Source organism: Microtus pennsylvanicus, chromosome 8 (genome assembly GCF_037038515.1).
Source record: "Microtus pennsylvanicus isolate mMicPen1 chromosome 8, mMicPen1.hap1, whole genome shotgun sequence".
Classification (NCBI taxonomy): domain Eukaryota; kingdom Metazoa; phylum Chordata; class Mammalia; order Rodentia; family Cricetidae; genus Microtus; species Microtus pennsylvanicus.
The window spans coordinates 17915409-17930917 of record NC_134586.1 but is presented as its reverse complement, the minus strand read 5'-3'; the positions used below and the strand labels follow the sequence as shown (position 1 = coordinate 17930917).

General features: G+C 35.9%; 1 protein-coding gene across 3 annotated transcripts; it reads right to left on the bottom strand.

Moving 5' to 3' along the window:
• Positions 1 to 10393: 10393 nt before the first annotated feature.
• LOC142855446 (NKG2-A/NKG2-B type II integral membrane protein-like) lies at positions 10394 to 14985 on the bottom strand. Of its 3 annotated transcripts, XR_012911510.1 has the most exons (7): positions 14824 to 14985; positions 14411 to 14512; positions 13196 to 13365; positions 12019 to 12119; positions 11573 to 11714; positions 10930 to 11147; positions 10394 to 10832 (listed from the first exon to the last, which is right to left on the bottom strand). XR_012911510.1 is itself a non-coding variant. In XM_075981940.1 (6 exons), the coding sequence occupies exons 1-5, from the start codon at positions 14888 to 14890 to the stop codon at positions 11597 to 11599; spliced, it is 558 nt and encodes a 185-aa protein (XP_075838055.1). In that variant the 5' UTR covers positions 14891 to 14985; the 3' UTR covers positions 10394 to 10832; positions 11573 to 11596. The 3 variants fall into 3 exon arrangements, 2 of the variants coding, with proteins under 2 accessions (XP_075838055.1, XP_075838056.1); XM_075981940.1 differs by lacking the exon at positions 10930 to 11147; XM_075981941.1 differs by lacking the exons at positions 10930 to 11147; positions 14411 to 14512.
• Positions 14986 to 15509: the final 524 nt, after the last annotated feature.

Here is a 15509-nt window from a genome sequence, read left to right as displayed (position 1 = left end):
AAAGTGACATCTTCCAATGCAAATAGACTCCATAAATTAACTAGAAAAATAGGCTCATGATAAGGATCTGGAGGAAGGTCCAGTGTGACTTTGGCCACATAGACATTGAAAAAGTCACCAGATCATTAGCCACTTCCGCTCCCAGCCTCCTGAGTGAAAACAGATTATCACTTTGAAGAGAAGCCTCTGTGATATTAACATTCTTGCTTCTTCTAGTGCTTATTTATGAGCACAAGGGCCTACATGCCTCCTATAATGAAATTGCTTATATTTACATTAATTATACTTCATTTTTATAAATAGAATCTTATTTTAAGTGCTGCATATATGTACTCTATACATGTTCAACTCCCTTTGATTACATATTAGTATACTTAAGATTTAAAGCTATCAAACAGAATAACAGCCTTGAACATGCAAAATGACAGAGTAGAAGGAGCTATTGGTTATCCTTAAATAGACAGTAAATAGATACAATATAGATGGCAAAATAATAAGTTTGAAAGTTTACTAGAATAAGGATGTAGTATATCATATCATTTCAAGGAGAAAATAAAGAATAAGTAGTGAATAAAAGTAGAACATTGTTGGAACTTTTGGTTGTTTACAAAAGAGCAAAATTACGAATCTACTGGACTTTAAGGAGTAATGATTATATTGTAAAATGTAAGACAGAAATTAAAGAATACTAAAAGCTAAATAAACATAAATAGATGAAGTTAACAAATTTATGTAATTCCATATAATCAATTAAAATATTGTTAAAAATGAAGAAACAGGAAAAGAGATCTTGAGATAGTAGTGTTCAAAATTAAATGAAAAATAGAACTAATTATGCATGCAATTAGCTTATAAGTATGATAATCTAATAATATATTAAATGTAAGCTAAGTAATTTTCAACTTAAATAAATATGGCTTTATATTTCAACTTTTTCATATTAATAAGAAACTGCCAACATAAGCAAAAGAAAGATAAAAGTAAATGAAAAATGAACCAATAGAACACTGTCATAAGATGACAATAACCATTATTGGAGATGAGAAGAGTGTTTAATGAAGACAAAATTGCTATGCCAACCACTAATGATATTTCATTAACTATTGTGTACCTAAATTAAGTGAATAAATAATAAAACATAGACTTGGAAGAAAGGAGTTTAATCCTAAATGGGACCTAGATACTTCTTCTGTACCATACTTTAGAAAGCAGATGGGTCTCTGAGGTTATAGAAATACTTAACCTTCAGTCAACATAGGCATTTGCTAGATACTCACCTCTGTGAACCCAGAAGGCTTGGGTTCTTAGATCCACTTGGGAATTTTTTCAAAACCATACCAATATTTCCTAGTATATAATTAGAAAGTATTTAAAGCTGAGTTGTCTAAACAGAAGCTGTGGTAACCACTAGCCGTGCTTACATAACACATTCAAGCTGTAGCTATTCAGGTTACAATTAATTTAAAACTAAATATAACATAAAATAAGTTCTTTAGTCATAGTAGCCATTTCCACCACAATCTTCAATTTATCAAAAAATTAGTAAATGGCAAAAAATTTTGAAGCAGGTATTTTCTAAATCAGAAGCCCAGTTCTAAATAATGATGAAACAAATAGATGATCATACTGGCTTTTCACAATTAAGAATTATAAAATAGCAAAATTTCTTTTATGAAAAATTAATTTCTTCAAACATACAATTACAGAAGAGAAACTTTAAGATGACACAAATTCATAAAAAATGAATTCAGAAGAGCAAAACATGTTGAAATTCTCTACAAATGAAGCAGAAAGTAGAAAACAATAAACTGTACAAATGATGACCAAGAACAAAATTCCAACACCAAAGGTCAATAAAGACCAAAGTCATTTCCATTAAAAAGACAGAAAGCTAAGCCTGGTGGCAAACACCTGTAAACCTCTCCTCTTGAGAGACAGAATGATTGTGGTCTATTTGATGTCAGTCTGTGCTACACAAGTAGACATTGTCTCCACAATAAGGGTTGTGGGATGGTTCATCAGGTAAAAGTGTTTGCCACCAAACATTTTAACCTGAGATTGAACCATGATTCTCACATGATAGAAAGAGATAACTAACTCCTGTAAACTGTCCTCTGAGTTTTGTACATGTACAATGACATGTGTGTGTATCACATACATGCAAGCACATGGCATAAATCAATGTGAACAAGCATTTAAAAACTAAAGGAAGAAATTATAGACAGATGAAATTAATTAAAATCACCAGAAAGTATTAAGAAGTTGCAACTATTTTATATCTGAGTTTAATTTCCTTCATTACAAGTTTTGCAGACCTATAATACTGAAACTATATTAAGAAATCATTTCAGGAACATTGCCAAATTCATTTTATGAGACCACAGTCACGCTCATACACAAAGCACAAAAGACTCAACAAAGAAGAGAATTACAAATCAATTTTCCTCATGAAACTGAGCATGGACAAATAATACTCAATAAAATACTAGTAAACTGAATCCAAAAACACATCAAAAGTTCACCGACGAGAATCAAGTAGGCTTCATTCCATAGATGCAGGGATGGTTCAACATACAAAAATCAGTGAATGCAATCCACCATATAAACAAACTGAAAGAAAATAGAACCTTCATCTGGTGGTGGATGGAGATAGAGACAGAGACCCACATTGGAGCACTGGACTGAGCTCCCAAGGTCCCAATGAGGAGCAGAAGGAGGGAGAACATGAGCAAGGAAGTCAGGACCACGAGGGGTGCACCCACCCACTGAGACAGTGGGGCTGATCTATTGGGAGCTCACCAAGGCCAGCTGGACTGTGACTGAAAAAGCATGGGATAAAACTGGACTCTCTGAACATGGCGAACAATGAGGGTTGATGAGACACCAAGGACAATGGCACGGGGTTTTGATTCTACGTAATGTGCTGGCTTTGTGGGAGCCTAGCCAGTTTGGATGTTCACCTTCCTAGACCTGGACGGAGGGGGGAGGACCTTGCACTTTCCACAGGGCAGGGAACCCTGACTGCTCTTTGGACTGGAGAGGGAGAGGGAGAGGAGTGGGGGGGAGGGGGAGAAGGGTGGGAGGAGGGGGAGAAGGGTGGGAGGAGGGGGAGGGAAATGGGAGGCTGGGAGGAGGTGGAAACTTGTCTTTTTTCTCCTTTTCTCAATAAAAAAATAAATAAATAAAAATTAAAAAAATGAATAATTTGCATTGGTATAAAACTTTATTTATTAATACAAGCTTAAGGTCAATTTTGTTTGTTTTTTTTAAAATTTATTTATTTATTAAGGATTTCTGCCTCCTCCCCGCAACCGCTTCCCATTTCCCTCCCCCTCCCCCGATCAAGTCCCCCTCCCTCATCTGCTCGAAGAGCAATCAGGGTTCCCTGACCTGTGGGATGCCCAAGGACTGCCCACCTCTATCCAGGTCTCATAAGGTGAGCATCCAAACTGCCTAGGCTCCCACAAAGCTAGTATGTGCAGTAGGATCAAAAAAACCAATGCGATTGTTCTTGAGATCTCAGTATTCCTCATTGTCCGCTATGTTCAGCTAGTCCGGGTTTATCCCATGCTTTTTCAGACCTAGGCCAGCTGGCCTTGGTGAGTTCCCGATAGAACATCCCCATTGTCTCAGTGTGTTGGTGCACCCCTCGTGGTCCTGAGTTTCTTGCTCTTGCTCCGTCTCATTCTGCTCCTGATTTGGAACTTGAGATTTCTGTCCGGTACTCCAATGTGGGTCTCTGTCTCTGTCTCCTTTCATCGCCTGATGAAGGTTAATATTCAGGAGGATGCCTATGTGTTTGTCTTTGGATTCACCTTCTTACTTAGCTTCTCTAGGAACATGAATTATAAGATCAATGTCCTTTATTTATGGCTAGAAACCAAATATGAGTGAGTACATCCCATGTTCCTCTTTTTGGGTCTGGCTTACCTCACTCAGGATAGTGTTTTCTATTTCCATCCATTTGTATGCAAAATTCAGGAAGTCCTTGTTTTTTACTGCTGAGTAATACTCTAATATGTATATATTCCATACTTTCTTCATCCATTCTTCCGTTGAAGGGCATCTAGGTTGTTTCCAGGTTCTGGCTATTACAAACAATGCTGCCATGAACATAGTTGAGCATATACTTTTGTTGTATGATAGGGCTTCTCTTGGGTATATTCCCAAGAGTGGTATTGCTGGATCCAGGGGTAGGTTGATCCCGAATTTCCTGAGAAACCGAAACACTGCTTTCCAGAGTGGTTGCACAAGTTTGCATTCCCACCAGCAATGGATGAGTGTACCCCTTTCTCCACAACCTCTCCAGCAAAGGCTATCATTGGTGTTTTTTATTTTAGCCATTCTAAAATAAAATGGTAACTTGTTTTTTTCTCCTTTTCTCAATAAAAAATAAATAAATAAAAATTAAAAAAAAGAAATGCATAATTTGCATTGGTATAAAACTTTATTTATTAATACAAGCTTAAGGTCAATTTTGTTATATGCATATTTCAAATCTTGATTAAGGTATTGTGATTGTGTAGTTCAGTTAAAAATGTAATGTATAATTAGGAAATATAGGTTGTTAATGGATAGTCATTGATAATAGTCAAGCTTGTACTCATGTTAGTTAGATTTTCTAGATGTGTATAGATGTATTTCAGATAGATATTCTTCATATCTTTCAAAGACTACAGAATATGGCTTTTAAAATGTATTAATAACTTATGACTTTTCATGACAAAGAGACACATCTGCTCCTGGCAGCACCAAGCTTCTTCAGAGGAAGATGGGCATCGAAGAGGCTCCTTATGGAGTTTGATAGCCATTTGGGCAAGAAACTGCTCCTGCCTGAACCGTTACATAAACTGGACATAAAGAACCTGTAACATGAAGGGTTGGACTTGCTTGTTTTTGTTTTCTGTCCTCCCACCAGGTCCCCCACAACTGTTTAGTCCCAAAGAAAATCACACAAAGATCTCTATAAGTTATAAAACTGATTGGCCCATTAGCTCTAGTCTCTCACTGGCTAACTCTCACATCTTGATTAACCCATTTTTCTGATCTATTTTATCCATGTGGCTCAGTACCTTTTTTCACTGGGGCAGATCACATCCTGCTGCTTCAGTGATCTGGGCAGGAGTGGGAGGAATCAACTTCCTTCTTCCCAGAATTCTCCTGTTCTCATTACATCATTTCTACTTCCTGTCTGGTTTTCCTGTCTATATTTCCTACCTGGTCAATCAGCGTTTATTTATAACATGATTGACAGAATACAGACAATTCTCCCACACCAAGAACCCACAGAGAGAGGACTGCTGAGCTCGCCTAAAGATGAGATGGTCCTTTGGGTTCCTGTTTCATGAAAGAGTCTGCTAGACATTCTGCAGGATACAGAATAAAGTGACTGAACTGTCTTTGAAATTTCCTGCTTCATGGAAATGTCTGCTGGATACTATGGGCCTGTAGGCTGAAGATGGATGCACCAGCTGTAGAGATGAACTTTGGGTGACTGTCCAGGCAGCGAGATGTCTCTGTCATTTCTAGAGTTTGGAAGTTGCTTACTTGTTGTTTTCTTAGGTAATATTATATCCTTCTGGAGTCTTTGATGGAGTTGAAGAATGGATAATTATAGTTTTCCTTTGTTATGATAAAAGATAAAATAGATATAAATATTGTAACTGTAATTCTTGTGTGATAACTGTTTTGTTATATGCAATTTTACTATTTTAAAGTGAAAGCCTTTCTTTTTTGTTTAAACAGAAAAAGGGGAAATGGTGTAGGAGGTCCTTCTATATTTGTGCTGCTTTCATTGGTTGAATAAAGAGACTACCTTGGCCATTTGATAGGCCAGACTTTAAGTGGGCAGAGTAGACAGAAGAGAATGCTGAAAAGAAGGGAAGTGTGGCAGATGTCATGAATCTCCATCCTGAGATAGATGTAAGTTAGAATCTCTCCTGGTAAGCCACAGCCTCGTGGTGTTCCGGTTGGTGTGATGTGTGTGGAGTCAATTCATATTCTTATATATGTTTCTTGTATTTACAACTCTGTATAACATTTCATTGTTTTATTTTAGAACATTTTATCTATATTTGTGTACTGGTACTGAATACTTATTTCCAGATTTTTTTATTTTATAGAAACCATTCTTTTACAAGTACATTTAGCCTGAAATTAACTTTGTCATTTAATTGTACCATACATAAAAATATCTATATGTATTTGATAGCTAATATTGATCAGAATGTGAGTAGGTAGAGGTAACTAAACTCAGATAACTAGGTAGATATTTTCATTTCCTTTGTGTACATTCCCTATGCATATCCTTATCTGTTCTTTCTGCTCAAATCTTTATTTTCTTGTCTTTTGCTATAACTAGTTGCATATGCCTATGAGTTTTATAAGACAAGGACTGGATGTATTTGACATCTAAAGTAATCATAAAAATTTTAATCCCTTAGTTTTAATTTTATGTGCTATTTGAATTAGAATAATACAGACTACAATTGTATTGCTATGGTATGAATAATGTGGTAAAAGCTTTAGTGAAAATTAGTTCAGTAAATTCCTAAATTTCAGCATTTTCAGAGTACAACCCATAGAGGGACAAAAACACTTTCAAAAGTAGTTTGCATTTCTCATTTAAGTATTTTAAAGCTTTTTATTAAATTATACAGTCACAATTGGTATAGTTAAAAGCAATCATTATAATGCTTCTGTTATTTATATCTTTGAAAAAATCAGAATAACCATTCCACATTTAATTCACATATGTGCTTGAAATAAAAGAATTTTCTTTACTAAGAAGAAGCATTGAAAGACACTTCATCGTTACAGAGGAAAGCTCCTTTATATTTTCTCAAAAGCATGCTTACATGGAGAGACAACTCTGGTCTTTATCACCAAGCTAAACAATAAGGCCAAAAAGACAATGACCAGGATCCCAGAGATGAGCTTCTCTGGAATTGATAAAAAAATTCTGCAGAGATAGAAAATGGATATAGATGTTCACAGCATTTACACAGAAATGAACTCAGAAAATCAGAATAATAAACACAGCACCCAAGCCTTCACCATGCTGCAATCGGTCTAGAGGCAATATTATTGCATTTCCACTGAATAAAATGATCATATATTCTTGCAAAAAAGAATGAAAACTGATCAAATCTTAAAAATAATAGCATGGGTCAGGTTGGAGCTTCCTTTCCTTCCAGTAAGCAGCTTATTCCTGCATGCCAGTTAGTCACCACCAGAGAACAGTTACACTGAAGGCCCATTCAATGCCTTACATTTGCAGTGGCTGTGCCTACTGTTTTTGAGATGTTTCTGGGAAACATTATGAAGGCTAAGCTCCATCAGCTGATTTCCCGCAGGGTAACTGAAATGGAACTGTGAGAGCCCCTGGGTTTCTTTTGATGCTTTCCTGGGTCCTAAGCCACCTGTTCAATTCTGAGCAGATGACTCATGACTCATGTCTACAGCTCTATGAGGAGCTATGGTCATTCTATTTATGAAGACATCCTGATCCAGTCACAAAGGAAGGGCCCAGAGAACTGTAGCTTTTGTACAGTTAATACATCTAATTTTACCTTTGGCCTTCAGCTCATATGTTATAGTTTAATAAATACTATAAATTTGACAAATTATTATATATAGAAAAATGAAAAAAAAACCCAAATTAGTGAGATGAAAAGGTTCACAAACTAAGGGTAAAATTATATACTGAATTCAGTTTCCGTATGTCCTCAAACTCACCCAACTTATGTCCCAATGTCACGACACAAAATCAGTCTTTTGAAACAGATCAATTATTTAAATCTTGTGTGGTTAAAAAAAAAGTAGTATATTTGAGGTAATTGATACCAAAGGACATAATACTTTAATGAAAAGGCACAGTGCTGAAATAAAATCAGTTTTGCATCAATTTTATGTTGTTTGAATTCAATAAGAATTTTACCTTGGGCCTTGAGTTCATGTGTTATAGTTTAAAAACATACTACAAATTTGACAAATTAGTACTAATAGGGAAAACCAAACAAATTAGTGAGACGAGAAAGTTTACAATTAAGTGTAAATTTATACATTGAATTCAGTTTTCATATGTACTGAAACTCACTCAATATATGTTTCCAAATAACAAAACACGACACAAAATAACTCTTTTGAAGCAGAACAATTATTTATATCTTGTCATGTAAGAACAGTAGTACATTTGAGGCAATTGATACCAAATGACACAGTGCCTTCAAGAGAAGGTCCAATGCTATAATAAAATCAATATGCATCAATTTCATGCTATTTGAATTTAATAAGAAATAGAAATTGAATGATCTAAATCAGGGACTAGGAACATTGATATATTCTAATTGTTTACATTATCTTATTTATGTCAATATTTTAAATGAATTTAATAAAATGAACCATGTGCTATTAAATTAGAATTTATATGGAGTAATGAAATGGTTCTGAGAAATTACAAAAAATTAAGCATTTGGAAATATTGAAAATTATTTTGTGTCAAAAGAACATGTACAAATTAAACAATATTTGAAACACTTTAAAATTGTTTTTCTCAAAAGATATTTTTAGTATTTATTTTATTTGACAAAATAATTTGTTATTGATTTAATGGCTTAATTTTGAAACTAACAAGGTAATAAAGTTAAGGCACTACATAATCAAATATTGTTTTGTTTATACTTAGCCAGAGAACCTATGATTTTTAAAATCTACCATTTTATCAGATTACTGATTCAGTTATAAGAAGATTTCATTAAGTAATTTAATTCTTGAGTCCTGGAATCAGTGAGATCTAGAATTAATTTTGGCTTTGAGACTTATAACATATGACTCTTAAACAATTATTAGTATTTGCATCACTTAAAATCAACACTTCATCAGCAGGTCTTCTGTGTCTGTAGGTTAAATTGTTTTGATAAGGAAATACAAAGATGAGTAGGTGGTTAACTCTCCACAGACCGCAAGGACAGAGCTTTGACACAATTTTCCAGTGTGTTCCATGAGCTGGATTTCCCTGAGGTGCTTAAAGGCACCCATGTTCCAGTTTGATTCCCTGCTTAGAACTGTGGCTCAGTGGCTCTACATGGAGCATTTCAGTGTCCCCTGAACTGAATGGGCTGGTGGAGACAAGGAAGCAGTAACAACCTCCCTCTCTTACCAGAAAGAAAGACCTCCTGCATTGAGATGAGGAGCTCCCAGGAGTCCTGTGGGAGCTGAGCATGAAAAGGTGAAAGTCAGTGGCAGAATCCAGGACAACTGTGACAGTGAAACTAAGCAGGCTGCCCCACGAGGTGAGTTATGAGCAGAAAAAGAGATTTCTCATTAATGTGTCTCTGAAGGCTGAACAGGAAATTCTCATACCCAAATGATTTTGAAATCGGTTTTTATCATCACATCTTTACAATGTAGGTCACTTTGTGGTCTTGTTGAAAGGACATAGTGGTCAACTAAGTGTATCTTGTAGTGTGTCATTTACTGAGTACCTTACAAGAATTGCTATGTGTTCTAAAAAGGTGAGAGAGGATTAATCACCAAGCTTCCTCTTTCAAAAGATTCTTATTTGGGTTTTCTCTTTTACAGAAAAATATTTTTATATAATATATTCTAATTGCAGGTTTTCCTCTCTCTACTTCTAGTTCCTACACACCTCCCCTCCCATCTGAATCCATACCCAATTTTTCTCTCATTAGAAAACAAAGAGGCACCTAAGCAGTAATAATATAATATAAATCAAAAGAAAACAAATTGTAATAAGAAAAAAGAACTGAACAAGAGAAAGTATCAAAGTAAAAGCATAAGAAATGCATAGAGATGCAGAGACAAAGACATTCTCCAACAGGAATCCCTTAAATTCCAAAACTGTAAGTTATAATAGCTATGCAAAGAATCTTTAAGTTATAAAACAAAGTAACCTGACTTAAAATTATGAGATAAGGAACCTCCAAAGATGCCATTGAGTTTGTATTGTGTTGTCAATCGACACCTGATTATGGGCCCTACCATTAAGAATGGTTTATTTCCTCAGCGTGTCACCCTTAGAGAAAATTAAATTTTCATTTGCAAGTGACCAGTGATTGGAGGTAGCCTATGTATTAGGTAAGAGGACAGGTGTCCACTTCTTCCTCCAGCTCTTGGACTCCATCTGGTGCAGACACATGCAGACCTTGTGCATGCTGCCACAGTCTCTGTGAGTTTATCTGCGTGAAAGTGCTGTTGTGTCTGGAAGGATTTGATTCCCTGGTGTTCTCCATCCCCTCTGGCTCTTACACTCTTTCTGTCTTATCTTTTATTTATTTATTTATTGAAAAAAAATTTCCGCCTCCTCCCAGCCTCCCATTTCCCACTCCCTTCTCCCACTCCTCTCCCCCTCCCCCCACTCCTCTCCCCCTCCCTCTCCAGTCCAAAGAGCAGTCAGGGTTCCCTGCCCTGTGGAAAGTCCAAGGTCCTCTCCCCTCCATCCAGGTCTAGGAAGGTGAGAATCCAAACTGGCTAGGCTCCATAAAGCCAGAACATAAAATAGGATCAAAACCTCATGCCATTGTCCTTGTCTTCTCATCAGCTCTCATTGTCCGCCATGTTCAGATAGTCCGGTTTTATCCCATGCTTATTCAGTCCCAGTCCAGCTGGCCTTGGTGAGCTCCCAATAGATCAGCCCCACTGTCTCAGTGGGTGGGTGCACCCCTCGTGGTCCTGACTTCCTTGCTCATGTTCTCCCTCCTTCTGCTCCTCATTGGGACCTTGGGAGCTCATTCTGGTGCTCCAATGTGGGTCTCTGTCTCTATCTCCATCCATTGCCAGATGAAGGTTCATCTTCCACAGTCCCTGGAACCCTGAGGGAAAAGATTTGATAAATACATCCCTTTTAGGACCATAATTTCCAAGGGTATTGAGTTTGAACTGACAATCAAAAGCCTGCTTGGGACTGACCTAGTTCCTCTTCATGTCTGTTACAGTTGTGCAGTTTGGTCTTCTTATGGAAATCCTAACAAAGGAGTTGTTGTCTGTTTCTGACATTTTTGCCTGCTTCTGGGACTCTTTTCCACTTCCTTGTTGCATCATTCATTCTTAATATGAGGAAAGGGGCCTAGTCTTATTTCAACTTGATATGCCATATTTTGTTGATATCCTAGGGAGACCTTCCTCTTCTGTGCAGAAACAGAAGAGGAGTGGATTAAGGGGGGGAGAGGCTGGGAGGAGTGGAGGATGGGTATCTATATATATATGGAAATGTTAATAAATGAGCAATATTGTTGTATTCATGGAACTCAATATGTAATCTTCAGCTTCCATCAAAGCAATACTACAAAGTCCTATGACAACAGCAAATTGCATGGTAAATTTGAAATATAACAGCACTTCTGCAGAATCTCTCCTTGAATATATGAAATGTCTTATAAAATTTAGCATTATAAAGAGTATCTTGATACAAAAGTAATATTTATACTTTGGTGTGTTTAGTATACTTCAATGATTGTTTTTGAAAAAATTCATTATTAGAACAAATAATATAATTCACTTTAATATGTACATAGTCCTAATCTTATTTTCAGGTTATGGAATAGAGAATTACCTGAAAGACTCCAATACAGGGTTTTTAGTTGGTGAGCTTATGCTTACAAAGATATATATGCAAAACTGCACAGTCATCTGCTGGGAGGCCTGAGGTTGAAAGCATGACACAGTTATGTTCACCATGGAAAAGTTCTGTTATCCTGCAATGGTGGAAACACAAAATGAATATATACTTTATGTGGCTAATCTATTAAGTGACTCCTATAAATAAGTGCAAAAGAAGGATCTCATGCAAGTAGGCAATGGCATCTTCATCAATAGTGTGGTAAATGCTGATTATTATGAAAGCCAAGTAGCCAATTCTTCTGATTCACATAAGGAGTTCATGAAGGTCAGCTTCTTTCTGCCTGTTTATAATTCATCTTCATTTATTGACACCATTCTTTTGAGGCTTTCTTTTTATGATTTTTTTTCTTGTTTATTGCATCATTCTTGAAAACTTACCTTGGTGTGAAAGTTGAGTCTTTTTTCAAAACCCAGGGTTGATCTCTTCTCTTCCGAAAGATGCTAGTCCATGTGATCAGTGAGAGGGATTGCAGAAAGTTCTACCAAGGAATCAAGGAATTTTATCAGTATGAAGTCTCATACTGTCTTTTGAATGTGTTAATATATTCTGTCATAGTATGCTTAATATCTAGTATGAAGCAAATTATTAAAGTTGAGAACACTTATTACATTGCCAAAACCTTCACACATATGTCATTTTGACTTAGAGTTAACTTTTAAATGTTTACAATTATAAGTTTTATTCTTGTATTAGTAGGAAATTTGGCAACTTAATTATGTAACTTAATTCATATTTATGCGCACAACACAAACATAACAGGGATTCAAACAAATTTCCAGAAGTTATGCATGAAATTCTCTGGGTATCAAAGATATCCATCATATCTTCATATTTTCTACTATTTCCATCAAATCATATTTTCTACTATTTCTCAAAGTTCAGTTTTAGAAGGAAGGTTGTGGCTTGCTATTGGTGAAATGGGTGATGAAGTGGACATAGTTTCTGTTTTATGGGTAGCCATGTTATCACTAAGTAGCTGAGCCTCCACTGTTGTCAATCACTGTAGAGGTGGCTTACTAATAGGGTAGGTCTAAAGCTTCTCTTGGCTACTGTTATAAATAAAGGTCAAACTTGGGGAGTTATAATCAAAGATACAAGCAAGAAATTCTGAAGGCATGAAACAAAGCTGAAAGGACTTGACACTTGAAGGTGGGGGACTTCAGAATTGCAGGACATCTTGTGTCACTCATTCAATGGAAGTAAATTACCCTATATGTTCTCTCTCAGGGCTCAGCAACAACATGTAGATTATGTGAGCTCTCTCCTCCTTGTGTAAGAGAGACTGGCCAGCAGCATTGAGCAAGGCTGAAAGTGCCTAATGGGGTAATTGGTCATATGAAGGGCTTCTCTTACTTGCTGAAGGACACCAGGGTGGGAGTTGGTGTCCAGGATCCCATAAGTACAAATGGCCATGTAAGTTGCCTCTGCCTTTGAGGATGTGGCATTCACTCCTTCCTTCAATGGCCACCAGATAGCATGGGTGGTGTGGGAGTATTGTCTAGCACATTGGCAATAATAAAGGTTAAGAAATGATTGATACACGACAGCTCTTACCAGCTCCTCTTCACTCTCTATATAAAGCAGACTAGAGTTTTTGGCATTGCAGGACACCAAACTGTCAGTCCAATTTTTTTTCTGCACACTAATGTAATAACAATTGTGGGAATACGACATCCACTCCTTTGGACAAGAACCACAAGGCTGTGCTGAAGAAAGATTATTATCTAGAAGCAACAGAAATTTAACAATGAAAGTTCATTTACATTTTCATAGTTTTGTGCATCCACATATAAAATATAGATATGAACTTCAGATGCTGATCCTTAGAAAACAAAATGCAGACTCAAACACACTCAAGCACAGCAGCAACCTCTGACCCATAGTTATATGTCCATATAAAGCATATGAATCCAAAACAAATTCTCTCCCCACAACTCTACTCAAAATTGCTGAGCATAACATCTATTCTAGAATACCAAATTCATTACTGACTCATCCTAGACTGTAAGTAGGGAATTTAAGCCAATCACAAAAAACTGTTGTATAGTTATTTTATGTAATTATTTCTTCTTATTGAGTGACAAAAGGTATTATCATCCTTTAATGTTTGTTTAGGAGATTATAGCATTCATATTTCTAGATCATTCTCTTCCTATAAATACATCATTATCTTTGCCTGGCCTAAGTTAGACACAAAATATAACGTGTACAAGCCTCAGAACTTTGGCAAGTGAAGTTTACTATTCTGACTTGTAATTAGGAAGGGGTGGGTTTGCTCCTTTAGTTTAGTATCTGGAGGGTTAATGTAATTCTTAGTAAATTTACCATCTAAATTAATCATAACAATCCTAATCCCTTAGTTTAAAACTTATGTGCTTTTTGAATTAGAATAATACAGAATACTATTGTAATGGTTATGATATGAATAATGTAGTAAAAACTTTGGAAATAATTCAAAAAATTTTTAAGTTTAAGCATTTTTACAGTACAACACATATGGGGACAAAACACTTTCAAAACTAGTTTATTTCTAAGTTAAATATTCTAAAGCATGTTGTTAAATTGTAAAGTCATAATTGATATACTTAAAAGCAAACATTATAATGCTCCTTTTCTTTATAACGTTGACAAAATCAGAATCAAAATTCCACATTTAATCCATGTATGTACTTGAAATTAAAAGCATTTTCCTCACTAAGACGAAGCATTGAAAGACATGTCATCATTAAAGACGAAAGCTCCTTTATAATTTCTCAAAAACATGCTTACATGGAAAGACAATTCTGGTCATTATCACCAAGGTGACCAATAAAGCAAACCAGACAATGCCCAGGATCACAGAGATGAGCTTCTCTGGAGGTGATAAAATTTCTGCAGAGGTAGAAAATGGATACAGGTGTTCACAGCATTTACACAGAAAAGAACTCAGAGAATCAGATGAATAAACATAGCCCCCTGGCCCTCCCTTATGCTGCAATCGGTCTGTAGGCAATATCATTGCATTTCCAGTAAATAAAATGGTCATATATTCTTGCAACACGGAGTTGAAACTGCTCAAATTTTAAATATAATGGCATGGGTCAAGTTAGAGTTTCCTTTTCTTCCAGTAAAGAGTCTATTCCTGTCTGCTTTCCAGTTACCACCCTAGAACAGTTAGACTGAAGGTCCATTCAATGCCTTACTTTTGTAGTGGCTGTGCCTGTTGTTCTTGAGATGTTTCTGGGAAGCATTATGAAGGCTGAGTTCCATCAGCTGATTTCCTGCAGGGTTACTGAAATGGAGCTGTGAGTGCCCCTGGGTTTCCTTTGCTGCTTCACTGGGTCCTGAGCCACATTTTCAGTTCTGAGCAGATGACTCATGACTCATGTCTACAGCCCTGTGAGGAGCTATGGCCATTCTACTTAAGAAGACATCCTGATGCAGTCACAAAGGAGGAGCCCAGACAACTGTAGTTTTTGTACAAATGAAACATCAAATTTTACCTTGGGCCTTGAGTTCATGTGTTACAGTTTAAAAACATACTACAAATTTGACAAATTATTACAAATAGGGAAAATAAAAAACAAACAAATTAGAGATAAAAAGTTTTACAAATTAAGGGTAAATTTATACATTGAATTTATTTTCTGTATGTCCTCAAACTCACCCAACATATGTCCCCAAAGTCATGAAACATAATATCTTTTTTGAAACAGAATAATTATTTAAATCTTGTCATGTAAAAACAGTAGCATATTTGAGGCAATTGATACCAAATGACATGATGCCTTTGTGAAAGGGTTCAATGCTATAGCAGAATATATTTTTGATATTGTTTGAATTTAATAAGAAATAGAAATATAATTATCTAAATAGTGACTAAGAACAT

Bases quoted from the DNA above. Each gene is read 5' to 3' on its own strand.
- LOC142855446 (XM_075981940.1), bottom strand. From the start codon at position 14,890: ATGGAACTCAGCCTTCATAATGCTTCCCAGAAACATCTCAAGAACAAC. The intron at 14,513-14,823 runs GTAAGGCATTGA...CTACCTCTGCAG, and splicing joins CAGGCACAGCCACTACAAAA to AAATTTTATCACCTCCAGAG. The intron at 13,366-14,410 runs GTAAGCATGTTT...TGTTGCTTCTAG, and splicing joins GACCAGAATTGTCTTTCCAT to ATAATAATCTTTCTTCAGCA.